This window comes from Schistocerca gregaria, chromosome 8, assembly GCF_023897955.1.
Source record: "Schistocerca gregaria isolate iqSchGreg1 chromosome 8, iqSchGreg1.2, whole genome shotgun sequence".
In the NCBI taxonomy this organism is placed as follows: Eukaryota; Metazoa; Arthropoda; class Insecta; order Orthoptera; family Acrididae; genus Schistocerca; species Schistocerca gregaria.
Window position 1 is genome coordinate 401,265,432 of NC_064927.1, and position 17,970 is coordinate 401,283,401.

A 17,970-nucleotide genomic window follows, 5' to 3' on the forward strand; every position below is an offset into this window, starting at 1 on the left:
GACAATGTTGTGTCTCCAACCATCAACTACAACCAGTTCATAGAGGTCGGCCATTGATGAAACATGTATACAATTAGAATTAAGCCCCTCAGTGTGGTTAAGACCTGAAGCTGCTGCACTGAAGCACTGAAACTGGTAGCCATATAACAAATATCATAAGGACAGCTGTAGGTGTTCCATTTTATTACAGAAGTGAATGGCCAAAGTCATTCAAACCACCAACCAGAAGGAAGGACATACAGAAACTTGTCTGGTCTGTCTATTGAGTGTGTGTGTGTGTGTGTGTGTGTGTGTGTGTGTGTGTGTGTGTGTGTGTGTGTGTGTGTGTGTGTGTTTGTGTGGGTGGATGGATGGGTGTGCAAGTGGGTGTCCACAGATTTTCGATGAATACTTCTCTTCCACAATAGTCTTCAGAATAAATCTAATGTCTTCTTCAACGTTTACTAATCTGCCCCAGCAATGCATAATATGAGTAAGATGCATTCACCAGCTGTAACACATGATGGTAACTTGTCATATTACAGTAGTAATAGTCATGTAAGAGTGGACACATACTTATGTAAGTAATTTGAAAATAATGGATAATATGAATAATATAATAACAAAAAGGAGATTGTGCTGCACTGATGAGTATGAGAAACGCTAACGTTAAAAAATAACTAGTTTAGTTACTGGTTTGTAATTGCCCAATGACTTTTATAAAATTTGTAGTAGAGCTCATATCTTTGCGTAACAACACACACACACTAGTTCTGCTACCACACATGAAATGATGTCTCTGGTTTATGTTCCATTATGATTCTGGCATCTTGTGGATGGAAATGATAAACAAAAAATGAGGACAATCACTTGTAGTTAAATGATGGGTTCCCCATAGGCACATGTTTCAAGCTTTTGTCTTTGCCTCTCTTGGGCAAATTCACCTCCCCTCCCTCCTCCTTCTCCTCTTCCACCCTCCCACCCCGCCCCCCTCTTTCTCTCTCTCTCTCTCTCTCTCTCTCTCTCTCTCTCTCTCTCTCTCTCTCTCTCTTTGAGTGTTTGTGTGTGTGTGTTAATCATTTATTTTATGTTGTAATCTGTAAATAAAACTGAGGAACAGTGTTAGACTGAGTTTGTGATTTGCAGTCTTACCATTTTCTACTCCTTATTCCTGTGATATCTGTTGGCAATGGTACCTTAATTCAAGTTGCCTTCATATATTCTTTACTGTGATATTATCACCTGTATTGTGATCTTTTGTGTGTGTTAGAGTGTTAGAGAAATAATGTGTGTGGTTTTCATGCCCACGTATTACTGAGAAATCCAGTGCAAAACCTAATAAACTGCCAATGAAAAATTAAAGAAGAGCTCATTGCATATGCCTTTATGTAAAAATTTTTGATGTAATAGTATATGTGTGAAAAGAAGAGGGCAAGGAAGCAACAATGGTGATTGAAATGTCTGTGGGTAATCCTGGTGCCATCACAATGACCCGATTCGTAAAACAAGTAGGCCTACAGTGGAGTGTGTGTATCTCGTTTATGAAAAATAAGTTCAATGTGCACAAGATTTCAGAAAACCTGCAAAATCAACTACCTACTGTGACTAGTTGGATTTAAGTATGCAGCTTTCGTCACGGGCTTAGCATACACTAAGAAATCAAAGGACTTGACTTTCAATCAATTGGTGAAACTAATGAATGTTCATATAGAGCGAGTACCTCCAGTGATCCGGTAGCTCTGTAAGTTTCACACAAGAAACGAACTTCCGGAAGAATCTATTCCACAATATGCCTTGCTTACGTATCTTGGTCGAAATCTTCGGCGCAATACTGCGAATTTAAGGGTAATGTGCAAGAAGCGCTGCGAGACACATTATTATGTGAAATGAAAATTAAAACACCGTCAGTCATCTCATTTGTATTCTGTTTACTCAAGTAACCAGTTTTGGTGTTGCATTCACCATTTACAGCTCCTTGACCAGCGTAAATTGGGAGGAATCCCACCCCGCTTCGTCATAACAGGAGCAAATATTAAATACGAGTAACTGTTTGTTGTACGTAGTTCTCTAGTTTGCGCGACATTACCATATCGGTCATTTGTTGACTGACTTGATTGCTCTAAAATCGTCATCAGAGTACAGAATTCTCTGGCTGCCAGAAGATGCAGTTTTAGTTATTTATGGCGCATTTCCGTTAACATCATATTTAATGAAGCCATTTTCAAAGTATATTCCACTGAGTTTCAAAGAAAAGGCAGTCTAGAGCTCGCCGCGTTGTGGAAAATACCTTTGTCATTCTGGTTTCCAAATTTCGCTTGTATGAAAAGTCAGCACTACTTGGCCCACAAACAATTGACAAAACTGTCAGCGCTACACGTTCAGTTCACAACTGGCAGAGAAACAGCTCTACAGCAATATGTACATACAGGCAGATACAATAGACCAGGAGCGTATCGATGGAGTTTATCAGGAACGTTGAGATCCACAAATGCTGAGAGAGAGAGAGAGAGAGAGAGAGAGAGAGACAGACAGACAGAGTGGGGGAGGGGGGGAGTGAGGCTCATAGATGCAGCAGTAATTATTTCAAGCATGCCGCGTTAAGAAGAAAATGGTTTCCAGATTACTTTCTTGAAGATGGATCTGTACTGTCGCAATGCACCAAAGTCTAAAAAAATATGTACTACAGTTTGTGAATGTGAAGCTCTGCTATGACGTTTAATATTAATGAATATGGAATAAAGGATTAAGTTTAGCCGATTTGCGTAGCCTTTTTCCTCTACACTATTTTCTTCATAAACGAATCTGCTAACCTGATCTATGGGACTTAAGTCTTGTAGATGTTGTCTGTTCCATAGCGAGATGTTTTGCTTGCCAGAATTTTCTTAATTCAGTTGTATACTTATCCTGAAGGGATGAATTTCGCTCTGCAGGTCAGATGCTGTCAACCCATTCATGTTTAAACGCCAAGTTGGTTTTATGATCCACTTCGATAAAATCCCACAAAAACCTACATATAGCATAGACATTCAAGAAGTGGGCTGTTTCCTCCGCTACAAACTACATATCTACATTTCTCCACTGATACAGCACCTATCCTGAAAACACATGTGACTATTAGTTTAGTGTCGCCAAAGTTGGAAGAAATAAAAACTGTTTGGTTCCACCGATGAGTAGCGCACACACGCGCTGCGAAAGCTCAGTGGCTGATAGCGCAGTTGAGCACAACCTAGAGTCGTCGTGTAAACTAGGATTTTAACACGTAAAATGTGGTTTAATAGAGTGAAATAACGACGAATATTCTCTTCAGACATTCGGAAATACCAGTAATCTATTATTTCCAGTGCTGCACAGTCAAGCATGCATAGCCCTTAACGGTAGTCTACTATTATTTTCATTTCAAAATCGCTAACGGTTTGTGTTGTGTAGAGAAACGGGCTAACGCTGTTGCGTAGGCCGTTGCAGGTCGAGGGCTATGCAAAAAGAAGGAACAGATTTCAAACATTTATTGCTTCCAAATTAGAAAAGACAGAAGCGCAATTCCAATGTTCCTGGAAAGAGAAAAGCTCAAACTTTCCATGCACGCATTGTGAACAACATGTCTTAAACGACAAATATCAGAACGGTGACTCATTTCCTGCCCATACGAAGCAGCTGCTCTCGCGTTTCCGAATTCACACCGTCAACAATGCGTTGTCGCAGATTTTTAGGAGTGTCAGTCATTGTTGTTGTTGGGGTCTTCAGTCCTAAGACTGGTTTGATGCAGCTCTCCATGCTAGTCTATCCTGTGCAAGCTTCTTCATCTCCCAGTACCTTCTGCAGCCTACATCCTTCTGAATCTACTTAGTGTATTCATCTCTTGGTCTCCCTCTACGATTTTTACCCTCCGCGCTGCCCTCCAATGCTAAATTTGTGATCCCTTGATGCCTCAGGACATGTCCTACCAACCGATCCCTTCTTCTTGTCAAGTTGTGTCACAAACTCCTCTTCTCCCCAATTCTGTTCAATACCTACTCATTAGTTGCGTGATCTACCCATCTAATCTTCAGCATTGTTCTGTAGCCCCACATTTCGAAAGCTTCTATTCTCTTCTTGTCTTAGCTATTTATCGTCCACGTTTCACTTCCATACATGGCAACACTCCATACAAATACTTTCAGAAACGACTTCCTGGCGATGTTAACAAATTTTTCTTCTTCAGAAACGCTTTCCTTGCCATTGCCAGTCTACATTATATGTCCTCCCTGCTTCGACCATCATCAGTTATTTTGCTCCCCAAATAGCAAAACTCCTTTACTACTTTAAGTGTCTCATTTCCTAATCTAATTCCCTCAGCATCACCGGACTTAATTCGACTACATTCCATTATCCTCGTTTTGCTTTTGTTGATGTTCATCTTATACCCTCCTTTCAAGACACTGTCCATTCCGTTCAACTGCTCTTCGAAGTCCTTTGCTGTCTCTGACAGAATTACAATGTCATCGACGAACCTCAAAGTTTTTTATTTCTTCTCCATGGATTTTCAGTCATAGGGGGAATAAAAACGCGATCTCTTACGTAACCTCACAGATAAAAGTCACAAGGTGCGAGGTGTGGGGACCTGGGATGCCATCGGCGATGAAATTCATCTTCTGCTCCTCATCTTCCAATCCAACGACTTCGAATGGTGTCATTCAGGTAACATAGGATGTGTTTAGAGAAGTTCTCTAACGAGAGATCAGCTGCTTCGTATGTGGCAGGAAATGAGCCGCCGTTTTTATATTTTCGTGTAACACTTGGTGCTCACATTGAATAAATAAAAACTTGAACTTTTCTCTTCCCAGGAACGTTGGAGTTGTGTTTCTATCTTTTGGAATTTAGAAGCAATAAATGAAATGTGTTCCTCCTTTCGAATACGCCTTACATAGTTCTCGGAATCTTACGTGTGTGGCTATAATATGTCGTAATACTTGCCGAGAGGAAGGTGGACCTGTGGACCTGGTAGAGGCGCCCTGCCGTCAGCACTAGCGGCTTCTGGGCGCGGCACATGAGGATTCGAAGGGTGCGCTTGAAACGAGGGCTGGCTTCTATCCAGGAGCAGGCGTACGCTGCTGCCGACACCGCCTCACTCTGGAAGCAACAGCAGGCTGCTAGGTATGGAGAGAGCGCGCTTTCATTCTTTGATCTGTTCGCTTTTTTGCTGCGACTAATGTGTGGTCTGTGTGCAAAAGTTCTCGGCTTAGACGCCCTGACACAGAGGTGGTTCTGATTGAAGTGAAATTTTGTTTTTGTATGTTGGTGCATGCTGCACAGTAGCGTAAATCGAATTCAAACTTAATCTGCATAATATTTTTGTTTACAATTTTTAAAGTGTGTTTTGTTCAAGGGCAGAAGAAACAAAGATTATGGTAGAACACCCATCGACTTCCAGATCATTAGAAGATCAAAAACGATGGCGTAGGAAATCGGCTGTGCTGTTAACAAAGGAATCATCCTGGCATTTAATCTAAGCGATTTGTGGGAACCATAGAACACCTAAACCTGAATGGCAGGACGGGCTTCGAACCGCCATCCTCCCGAATGAGAATCCATTGTCCTGTTCATTGTTTACATCAATGACTTCTCAAATTATATGCCATGCAACAATGCACTGTATGCTGATGATATGACACTAATAACGGATGGAGAAAATCTGCAAGATGTCATAGAATACAACAAAGTAGTAACTGAAATGAGCAGTGACTGGTGCAGAGCCAACCTTTTATCAATAGACAAATTGAAAATTGAAGAAATTTACTTCACACTGACACCAGTTGAACAGAATACGGAAAATGTCGAGTTACTAGGTTTACATATAGATCAAAAACCAGACACGCAAATGATCTATGTCACAAACTTGCTCGGACTCTCTTTCTATTACACATATTTTCCTTTTTTCCATTCACAACTACAATATGGGATACTTCTTTGAGGTAACTCAGTGGGTTCAAGTACCATCTTCAAGTGCAGAAGGAAGCAGTTAGGTGCATTTTAGGACTAGCACCAAGACAAAGTTGCAAAAATCATTTTGAAGAACTAAAGATAATGACACTACCGGGTATATGCATTTATATTTGCTTAATATATGCGAAAGAGAACGTAAAGAACGGTAATTTAAGATCTGAAGTGCATGTTCATAATACTCGAAATAATAGTAACACAGACCTACTATAGACAAGGTTGACATTAACACAAAAGAGCCATAAACACTTTACCTTGAAATTTTATAACAAACTCTCAAAGGCTGTGAGCGAACTACCGATGAATAACTTTAAGCAAACAACGGAAGTGTTTGCTCAAATGTACGCCATATTACTCACTTGATGAGTTTCTAAACAGTGACACAAAACAGATATGCTACATGAAACAAAAAACTGCCATATGAATTATACCTATATGTTTGTGACAGTAATGTACCAATAAAGAAGTTTTACATGGATACGTAAGATGTACCATAAATATATGTTGATACTGTTGTATATTTAACTGTTATGATGTATTATTATTATTATTACTATTGTGAATGAATAATTGTTGTATTATCAATATTACTTTAGCATGTGTATCTGTTTGCCCTGAACAGGCACAATTATGTACAATAATAATTATTGTAATTTTAAAGAATGTATTGAACACACTGGCGATGCCAATTGTATGGAAAACATACTGAAAGGCAAATGAAGATTCTATTCTCTATTCTATTCTAATCACGTTTTGCTCAAATGGATAAACTGGTATAGCACACCGTTCTAAATCTTTGTCTCGTACGATTCCTCCCGAGGGTCGTTCGTCCGAAAATGCTCGAACTTGATAAAAAAAATTTCTCTTTTACTTACAACATTTACGAATTGGGTGGCCAAGTTCAAATGCGATAGTATCCTGCTCCTTTTGAAAACGATCAAGTCAAGAACGAAAAAAGGAGCAAAAACAGATGAATTTATTGAGAAAGTGCACAATACGATATTGGAAAATCGTCGGTTGAAAGTGTTTGATATAGTTGTCTAAAACTGTGAACAAACAGTTTGCTGGCGTTAAGCACGTCAGAAGGGAGATTTTTGTACCGCTCGTAGCTGAGAAGAATGCGTGCAACAGGAATGCAGGATGAGTCGATGATGTGCTCTTCAGAGAAAAGTGGCGCGGTGGTAAAAAGCATTTTCATGAATACGTGGACATCGTACTGTGACTGACTGTAGCACTTGTGCTGCCATGGTAAATGTTTGGGATGGTTTGGCATGTGAAGTACTGAGGACATTTATCTCGTAAAGCCGTCCTTCTTCGTGACGGATTTAATTAAGAGGAAGGTGAGTTACTGTTCAGAAAAAGATACTTGCATTTTGGCTACTCCTTCCTGTAATTTACAGATAAACGAGGCCTGACCTGTAAATCCGCCTCACAATGACTGTTAGCGTCATACCTCACAAACAAAAACAGGTGTTTGCGTTGCATCATGGTCAAAATTATTTGGAAGGACCACAGAAGTAAGTGAATACTGCAACTTGAATTAACATCTGTATATTACTCTCAAGAACACAATGACACAGCCTTCACAAAATGGGAATGGTCTAGAATCCGCAACTGAGAGGCATATTTTTAAAAGGATATCAATCCCCAATTTGTTTTTTTTTTTTTAGATTGTTAATACTTCAAACTGTATGAATCAGACAATACATCTGAACTACACCAAATTAACATTAAAGGTGAATTAGTGTGTCAGTTAGTGTTCATTCTATAGGATTCAGTAAAAAAAAGTTTATTTTACAGAAACATCAATCAGTGACTTATGCCCTTTTACAATTAAAGAGATATCAGCCGTACTCCTACCCCTTTGAAAACGAAGCTTAGATAGCAGCCCTGAAGTTGCAGCATATCATTTAATAATTTCTCCTCGCGCCCCTAGATCACATTACCAGTAGTGTTCACAAGAAAACAGTATGCTGCAGTGGTTTGCCTGTTGTACACTGATAAAAAAAAAATGGCGTGTGAAGAGGGCCTCCCGTCGGGTAGACCGCTCGCCTGGTGCAAGGCTTTCGATTTGACGCCACTTCGGCGACTGCCTTTGTTATACACGCAGTTAAACGTATGTTGCGTTATACGAGGGTCGTTCAATAAGTAATGCCCCCACATTTTTAAGCCTTTAATATACATAGACAGACGTCATTGTCAATGCTTCACATTTGATGTTTGTTCTGTGCGCCGGTAAAGTTTCGAACCGGAACCATTCTGCCAGATGGCAGAGTTGTAGTACAGCGTCAAAATGGCGTCTACATACGACTTATGTTACAAGAAGCATGCTTTTATTGAATTCTTATGTGAAAAACAAGAAACCGTGGTGAACATCCATAAACGTTTGTGTGCAGTGCAGGGCGATGCTGCAGTTGACAGGAGTACAGTTGGGCAATGGGTAAAGAAAATTACAGCCTCTGGAAATGCAGGAACGGTGCTCAGCCACGCCCACGACGTCTTGTCAAAGCCAGTGCTCCAGACATTCCGAACTGTGCGAATGGCATTATTCGTGCCGACCTGCGCATCACAACTCGACAACTGGCTACAGTTGTTGGTCAGCGTTGGAAGTGCGTCTGCAATGATCGAGATTCTCAGATGTTCAAAGAAGAGCTCACGACGGATTTCACAAACGCTCACAGTGGACCCTACAGTCCAGACCTAGCACTCTCAGACTTCCATCTCTTTCAGCCACTTTAAGGCTTTCTATGGGGAACACACTCTGAAGATGAGGCGAGTCTCAGTCATGCAGTGAAAACATGGCTATGCCTACAGGACAAGAGCTTGTGCCAGCAAGGAATACAAGCTCTTCCACAATGTTGGCGTACGGCCATAGAACGTGATGGAGACTACATAGAAAAACAGGACATGGACAAGACATGTTGATGTATATTGGCACCACATTCTGACTCTTAACAGTAAATACGTTTTGAGAAAAAAATGTGGGCATTACTTATTGAACGACCCTTGTATTTGGTTGGTGAATAAGTTCGTAGCGTATTTGTTATGTATGTTGGTATTCCGGTTGCTATGAATTTATTTATCGATTATCACGTTTTATTGGTCTTTCATTGTTGCTATTTGAGTTTACACGGGTGAGGGGGGAGGAGGTGGTGGTGGGGGTCACAGATACAGTGCATAGAATGAATGTTGTCGCTTTCGCTTAGTTCCTTTTGTAGAGTCAGCTATTTGCAAATGAAAGTGTTTTGAGTGTGTGAAAGCAATGCCAGGTTGTGCTGTTGTTCGCTGTAATTCTCACAACCACAACACTAAATGGGAGATGATTTAATATACACGGACTGAAGCAGCGAGTGAAAATTTGTACCAAGGCCGGGAGATGAACCCGGACTTCCTGCTTACTAGGCAGGTGGTTTAGTCGCTAAGCTATCTTGGCACAGCGGTTCTCACAACTACACGGGTTACCGGATTATCCTAGCATGCCTCCCTCCTCAATCTAAATTCTCACTGCTTTACTCTATTTGTATCAAATCATATCTGTATGTGTCTAGTAAAGTCTCTGAAACTGTGTTGCTCCATTTGTGTCAGTACCTGTACTTGGGTTTCAGGCTGAATCCCCCATTTACATTTGATGTTGTGGTGCTATTTCAGTACATGGAGAGCCATAGTAATTCTGTTAGTGTGTAAGTGGTGATTCAAAGGAGACTGGACCAAGAATGAGGACTTGGAAGAAGGATGGAAGCGTGCCAGGATAATTTCTACAGTTGTCTGTACCAGTGTGCACGGTGGTTCAGTGGCTAACGTACCTGCCTACTAAGCAGGAGACCTGAGTTCGATTGCCGGCGTTGGTAGAAACTTTCAGTCGCCGTTTCAGTCTATATACGTAAGATCATAATTATCTGTATGCGACCAGTGAAGTACCTGAAATACTGTATTTTCATTTATATACTAGAGGGATAGAAATAATGCTTCTTGCTCGCGATGCAAGTCTGTGCAGGGTTTCGCTGTCGAAATGCCGTAGAAAAGACGGCTTGAATGTCGTAAATGCTGGAATACACTCTCATCATTTCAAATAAGCTGCTGAATTTACCGCGGAAAGGAACGCTTAACAGCGTAGTATTAGCGCCAGTGCTAGCACACCACGTTTAACAGACGGAGGGAAGGTACCTTTCAGCATAGATCCATAGAAGAAACTAAGGACTTTGCAGATGCTTTCTCCATGGAAGAAAAACAATGGCAAATCTACGTGATTCAGATGTTGCAAGTTTACAGAATTACATAATGGCATTACACAGGGGAAATGCTCTTGAAAACACGTGCAAAAATTGCAAGAGCGTATTGAAGATCTTCGAAGTCAATTGTCATCAACCAAAGAGGAAATTATTTTGCAAGTCGATTTCCTTGTTCATCGTTGCGTAGGAAAGTTACAATGTTTTCAGGAAAAAAATTCGGGTATTCTCTACCTGAAGTAACAACCTTGAGTTCCTGGATAAACCACAGTTTCAGTTGCCACCAGGTATTTTGAAAGATGTTCTGGTTTGATTAACTGATTCGAATGCTTTCTACAAATAAGGCACTTGTACAATTTTATTGAGTGAAAATGACAATGTCCATCTGTTAACTGAAGTACCTTTAAAGTTGCGATAAATACAAAATGAACACGAACATTATGTAGGTGGTGGTTATTCGTGAAAACTGTTTTCAGAAGCTTATATCGAACATTTATTTCGGCAGAAAACTGAAAAAACAGATTATTTTTTGCGTTTTTTGTACTTTTCTAATGAAGAGATGTTTTATTTATTCATACATTTACTTAATTTTTTGTTTTTTAAATGAGTGGTGTATGTTTAAAAGCTCGTTAAATTATTCGATGTAGAGGTAACATTCTAGCAATAGCGGAAAGTCAATTTACATTTCGTTGTTTCAGTAGAAACAAAAACACACCGCGTAAAAGCGCGGCACACAAGCCATAGCGCTGTTCCCGAAGCAGACGCTGTTCCTTAGTGATGTTAAAGCGTCAGCCAATAGCAGCACTTAACGCTTACTGCCCAAGTTTACTTTTTTACCGACCTTCAGTTTACGTTTTGTCATTTGGAACCAGAGACCGCAGTTGCGGACGCTAGAAAATGGCCTGCCAGGTATTCTTCTGTTTGAGGTCAATAATTCGGCAGCGGAGGCAGGCAGAAACATTTGCACCATGTGTGGAGATAATGTTGTTGGACAGGGCATGGTCTTAAAATGGTTTTCTAATTTTAAGAAGGATCGTTTTGACATTAAAGACACTCTACGTTCAGGAAGACCTTTGGGGTTTGGCGATTGCGAACCTGTATCTTTAATGGTGACGAGAGACGGTGTCTTTACGCTAACATAAGGAAAAGAAAGTAATGGTTGAGCCCAAACAAAGCAGCAACTCTCCGTACTATGAACTGTGCTCATCCAGTAAAGATAATGTTATACATCTGGTGGAACAGCGACGGTGGGGTGTACTGCGAATTGATTCCCCGAGGTATGACCACACTGGTGACATTTATTGCCAACAACTAAGACGTCTTGCAGACGCAGTCCAAGAACAACGACCAGGAAGACAGTGTATTTCCGCCCGCATCCTGCTAGACTGACAAAAAACTCTATAGTGGAGTTGGATTGGGAAGTCATTCCGCATCGATCTTATTCACCTGTTTTTCGCCCTTAGATTTCCACTTTTTCCGCTTTCTAACGAATAAAGTTCAAGAACTTCCTTCCCGGATGAAAATGTGCTCCGGACATGGCTCGACAAGTTCTTCGCCTCAAAACCACGTGATTTCTACATTCGCAGAATTGAAAAGTTACCCCATCGACGGCAGGCAGTAGTACATAATGAAGGAGAATGTATTATTCATCAATAAAGTCTCTGTTGTATGTACCTGTTGCGTTTGTTAAACTTATGAAAAACGCAACGTACTTATGCACCAACCCATTAAGTTGGCGTTTTGGCAATACTGTTTACCGATTATTTGTAATTTAATGGGTGCTTCCAGCAGCACACAAGTAGAATACAGCTAACTTCATCCAACCCCAGACAGTTGCTCACCTCAGAATAAGAATCACAATATCAGTAGATTTCTGTCGTACCTAACCAATTTTGGAAAATTCAACATTAAGAAACAGCTAGAGGACACAGTTTTTTGCCTTGCAGTAGGGCTTTCGGCATTATAAAAAGAAAACAGACATGCAGATCGTTTACTGTGCGTGACGTCAAAGACATGATTCTTACAAGTTCGGAAGAAGGTAAATGTCTCGAGGTTGCTGCTTCTGAAATATTAGGTCTCAAATTATGGCAGCAGCTGTTCTGCAAGAAAACCAGAATCTGTGAAGAAACTCAAACTATTGGAAGACAAAGGCAGGTGACATTCTCTATCTGTGCTGGGTTGCTGGATATGATGGACTTAAGCCTTTATTTTGTATGCAGTGCAGTATATTGCTTAATTGAACAATTTGAGTTGTCATAGATTGAGCACTAGACAGTAGCTTCATTCAGTGTTTTCACCTTGAGGTCTGGAGGCCAACTGACCTAGTTCACAAAATCACAATCAGAGGGCACTGTTGACCGTGCCCCTCCCCTCACCTCCTGTGACGTAATAAAAATAGGCAGTGGGGAAAAAATGGCGGGAAATTCGCTCAGTCTGTGTCTACCTGCTGGGCTAGAAGAACCTCACAACAGTAGGCTGACCTAGGGAAATACCTGCAGCCTTCCTCCTTCTCATCAAAAATGGCTCTGAGCACTATGGGACTTAACATCTTAGGTCATCAGTCCCCTAGAACTTAGAACTACTTAAACCTAACTAAGCTAAGGACATTACACACATCCATGCCCGAGGCAGGATTCGAACCTGCGACCATAGCAGTCCCGTGGTTCCGGACTGCAGTGCCTAGAACCACATGGCAATCGCGGGCGGCTCCTCCTCATCCCTGGCGTACTTTCATTCTTTGTGGTGCACCCATCCAAGGCCATGCATGTTGAGGAGATTATCACCCCTTATTGGTGTATAGTAGACCTTAGAGTGTTGTAATGATAAAACAGACGGTGCAGAAGAAATTATATAGTCTTATGCATGATGGAGCTCCATAAGAATGGAGTTTGAAGCATTTTACGTAAATCAACTGTGCTATCAATTCTAAAGTATTGTTATAGGGTTTGGGCTCAGTACCAGGAAGGTACTGCTAAGACAGAAATGTTTGTAGGAAATAAACACGTGCACTCTATGCAGGACATTAATGTCCAACATCTGACACATCCACCCTGCAAATTTTCTATGCCTCTCACTGTGATTACAAACTTCAACATGATAAAACTACTTCATCCTACATCAAAGGGAAAAAAAACATTAAGTCTTTGTCATAGACGCTCAATATATTTGTCCAGAGACATATAGCGCCCATTGCTCACATCAGATCAAGGTTCAGAAATTGCACTATGCTCGTGTCAATCCTATAAAATGATCATCAGCAACAGAGAATGCCTCCTACAAGGAAACCATCACACACCAGCAGTGTTTGACATGTGAAATTTCACACTGTACTACCACTAGATCCATAAACAGGACATCTGTCTTCTATTAGGCAGATGTATACACAGGGATTGCAATACCTCAAAAACACCTATCACTTTGCTTTTTTTTTAGAAGTGTAATTGCTCTAATATTCCTGTCTTTGTGTAGACACCAGTGTACTTCGAGAAGTGACAAAAACAAAAAATTAGAGCCTTAACATCCGTGACTGCACCAGAAAATATAAAATAAGCCCACTCAGCGTTTCAGAAAAGTGATGAAGACCACAGCAGCTGCAGGACTCTGAAATTTTTCGCTTTCTGGCAGCTAAAACTCCAAAAGTGGTGAGAGTCTTGTTTAAAGTTGAAGAGATATGTATTTCAGCTACCAATATCTTGATTTTGGCATGTAAAATCGGATATTGTTGCTGAGATCGGATACACGATCTATTTCCCACAAAAGCGTACGAAGTGTCTCAGGGATGCAGACTGGGAGGTTTTACAGGTGTGTCAGAACCTACCGCGATCCTTTTAGAGTCTATGTTCGAGTGTGGTGGTACACATTGCGAAACTGAAGCACACTGCTGTGCAGCAATCTTTTTGAGAGTTTATTTAGAGACATATTTAATTGGATTTCATAACTCTTGAGACATCTTGTGCTCAAGGACAAGGGAAGAATGTGGTATATCACACAAAAGGGTGAAAAGCCTGTAAGGTGCCAGATTGAATGAATCTAAATTTCGCACCTTACATGAGAGATTTTATATGTCACAACAAGTAGAGGAATATGTCACCTAACGTACTTCAGCGATAATGAGCAGACTTGCCTATCAAAATGTGCAATATGTAATGCACAGGGATGACACTCAATTCGATGGTATTAACACACTAAACCCAAATCCTGCATGTCAATGAGCAAAAGATGAAAAAAGCTGCGGGAGGAAACGTTTTTGTTTGGAGGCAGATTCGAGTTGTGCCGTCACAGCCCGAGTACAATGGAACACTTCTAAAAAGGGGTTGGTGACCCCCGATGAGAGGGACAATGAATGCGCTGTGTGATACATCAAGAGGAGCAGGTAGCAGGCCAGTGATTCTTGCAATGAGAAATTCCTTAGAAAAATGTATTGAGGAATTTCCAGATGGATACCAGCAGATCAGCGATGCAGTTGATTGAGTGAAATGCTCATGGTACGCTCAGGATGTACATGTATAACTTTTAGGCATCAGGAGCAGGCACAAAATGTGTGATCAGCTGGAATAAACTGAGAAGGAATAGAAAGTGGCGTAATTTTGTTTAAAGGTAGGTCTTTTGTGATTGGTAGAGGTAGTTTCCACAAATGAAAGAAACACTCCCATTGGTTAGAAAAAGCCCTGACGTGAAGCACGAAAGGACGCAGGTGGAGGGACAGTTTGCTACAAAAGAGGGGAGGGGAAAGAAGGGAGGAAGAATAGTGGGTGGATTTAGGTTAATGAAGACAGCCCAAATGACATATTTCCGGATAAATTTCGAGTTTCCCACCATGATGTCAGTGCGACGTTACCACATCTATGGCCGCCATCTTGGGTCCTCCAGCTTTAATAAATCTGGCAATGATGAGAGTTTGATGATGTCCCTGTTTCGCTACTACTGCACCTTTCTAAAAAAAAATTTGAAGTGGGCTGCAGAGAACTGTATTCAAGACGACGAGTGAATGGACTGTCAAACACTGATTATTGTTGTATAACGGCCCATTAGTATTGTCAAATGTAGAACTCTTAGATGTTATACTCAGGATCGGTGTAAGTTTTATGCAAAAAAAAGCAGCTAAGCTGACAGGGCTGCCAGAAATGCCGAAGTGCAAAGTTGTTTACATAGTCTGTGCAGTGAAAACTACCCATTTCGACGCTCAACAGCTTTAGATTTATGTTTTAAGGTCACACGAAGAGCTCAAGGAATGCACCTAGCGTGTGAGGGAGGGTAAGGATAATGGGGCTCTTGTGTGGAGAAATGAAGCTGGAATGGTGGGGGGGTTGGGGGGAGGGGCTCTAAATGATATGTTGCTTACATGGAAAAATTTTCTCGAACCTGCCCTGGTTACATTGATGCAATCATGATAATGCTAACGAGGATTAAAAGAAGTGTCCGATTTCAGTATCTTTTAAAAAGGCATCAGTTTCCAGCTTTTAATTACTAATTACATTATCAAAATATAGCATTCGAAATTCATCCTCTTGTCTGACACTCACATTTGCGTCACACGACGTAACAGTGCCAAGAAAGATACCCATATAATGTTATTATACAAATTAAACAATTTTTTTGAGTTTCCAGCAAATGTTCGTTGGCATAAGCCCCTTTAAAAATATACGACACAGTTCTGGGCTTCAGATGGTCCGAGGAACCCACTCACGGAAGACTGGTACAAGAATTACAGAAGCAAACAACTACGTGAGTTTGTCGAGCCTTTCGAAACAAGTACACGAAGTATTTCGAGGGAACCTGTCAACAGCAGCTGTACACACATAATCAGTGGGCCATGAAAAATACGAGCAGACGAGAACAGGAGTGCAATGCTTACCATCAGTGCACTGTAGCGTAGCCTATGGACAGCCCGTAGTCTTGGAAACGAGCGCTTGTTGTCGGCGCAATCGCTATCCAGCTGCGCATTATTGAAAAATGCCACAGGATTCTATAAGCGTGTTTGCGGAACACGTCTGGCTTTATGGTAATGATGTCCAGACGTGTTGCGACGAAGATTGCCGCCAACTTGCCCGCCTGTCTTTCGATAAACTGCAACCGGCCGTTGGTGAACCTGGAGCTGCTTCAGAGTGGCTACCCGCAGCGTGCGACTCCTGATTTTATCGCATTGGGGACGACACACTAGCGTTGCTACACTTGAGAAAAATAGTCCTATACTGCCAACCAGACTAGCGGGCTAGCGCTGCTTTTCCGGCGTCGGTCAGATAAATAGCGTGGCCGTCGCCTAGAGCTTTCACGTCTTCCGTTTGGAAGAGGGGCCAAACACTTCTCCTCTCTCCCCCCCCCTCCTCCTCCTCCTCCTCCTCTCACCACTATCACTTCCGCGAAAACAGCGTCTCTCTCTGCCGAACCGTTAACGTGAATCACGTTTGAATGTTATGACTAAAATGTGCTATTCATCAGGGCCAGCCTACGTAAAGTGGCCACCTTTCGCCCAGTAAACCTTTATCTAGGGAAATGATTGGTCACCTCAGAACAGCTCAGAATTTTTTTTGTCAAAGTGAAAACTGACTATCAAATTTAACAGTTCATTGACTGTACATGCTGTCCCCATGTGGCTACTCTCATATGATAATCCTGTCTCTTATAGTCAGAATCTACATTTGGATTTTGAATTACTCAAATATTTATTTCATGTCCTTCACCTTCGTCAGGCTGAACAAATCGGTGGTTGTGACCCTTCACTTGGGCACGTGTGTGCTAGAAAAGTCACTCATTTACATGACTTGAAGGCCTTCAATTGTCTCTCCTCTACAGTACGCCTACTCTGCTGTACACACAATGTAAATAAATTTTTTCAATCGTCTATGCATGGGATCAGTAACACTTGTATCATTAATTCGTTAATGGATTTTCTCGTCCGTTACTTGCTTACAATGTAATCATCATTTCTGCATTTCACTAGAACTTTCATCTCTCTCATTGGTACTGTACATCAACGAAAATGGAATACCACAAACGCCGACAAACGAAGCACTGCAATGCTTGCAAGGAAGTCTACTGGTAATGTAATATTTTTCGGACGGTCAGTAGAACAGACTGTGGGTAGCCCCAGGGCGGCCTCAGCCCTCGCAAATATTCTGCTCACCTACCTGCTGTACGTTACTCGTAGTCGCGGTTTTTCTCTATTGTGTTCACTTTAATTTGAATACTATAAAAATACAGATTAAACAACCTTACTTTTATAAACTACCTCATGTATACAGATAACACGCAAATCTCGTTTCATCCCAGACAATTCGCATTCTGCGTTTCCTGCAGTTTCCAGCCTTTGGATATAAGCAGCAAACATTATGTTTTAACAACTTTCTAAAGGTGCAACAGTCACGTTTAAAATACAATGTTTATTTTAAATAAATCTGAGTAATCGTACAGTACTCTTATGTCTCTTAAGTCTTGTGCACAATTTGTAGTATCATCATCTTCCTTCTCACAGGAAACGCCGTAACTCTTAGCATCTTGTAGGTATTTCAGAGTCCTTTTGCCATTTTGGTAATTCCTTTTCTTTGGATCTTCTGTGAGCAGATTCTCATTGACCAATATCTGTTCTGGCAAGACACACAAAGAAAACTTTCTATGGGTACAAGATGGAAAATTCGATGCGTTTCGTACTCTTGATATTCTTCAGTTTACTTCCCATTTGAAACTAAAACAGTCTTCATAGACTTGCAATCAGTCTCACTGAACTAACCCAGTGCTTTCTTCGCATACTGTTCTTAATGTAGAAATATTCCATCCTCTGTTTTAATTATTT

General features: G+C 41.1%; 1 protein-coding gene across 1 annotated transcript in view; it reads right to left on the minus strand.

Annotated features, from left to right (window-relative positions):
• Positions 1-433: 433 nt before the first annotated feature.
• LOC126284631 (odorant receptor Or2-like) overlaps positions 434-17,970 on the minus strand; it is a 53,339-nt gene continuing 35,802 nt past the window's right edge. The window contains exons 4-5 of the mRNA XM_049983705.1: positions 4,930-5,085; positions 434-490 (exon numbers count right to left, since the gene is read on the minus strand). Of these exons, the coding sequence (XP_049839662.1) occupies positions 434-490; positions 4,930-5,085 (213 nt within the window). The remainder of the gene's footprint in view (positions 491-4,929; positions 5,086-17,970) is intronic.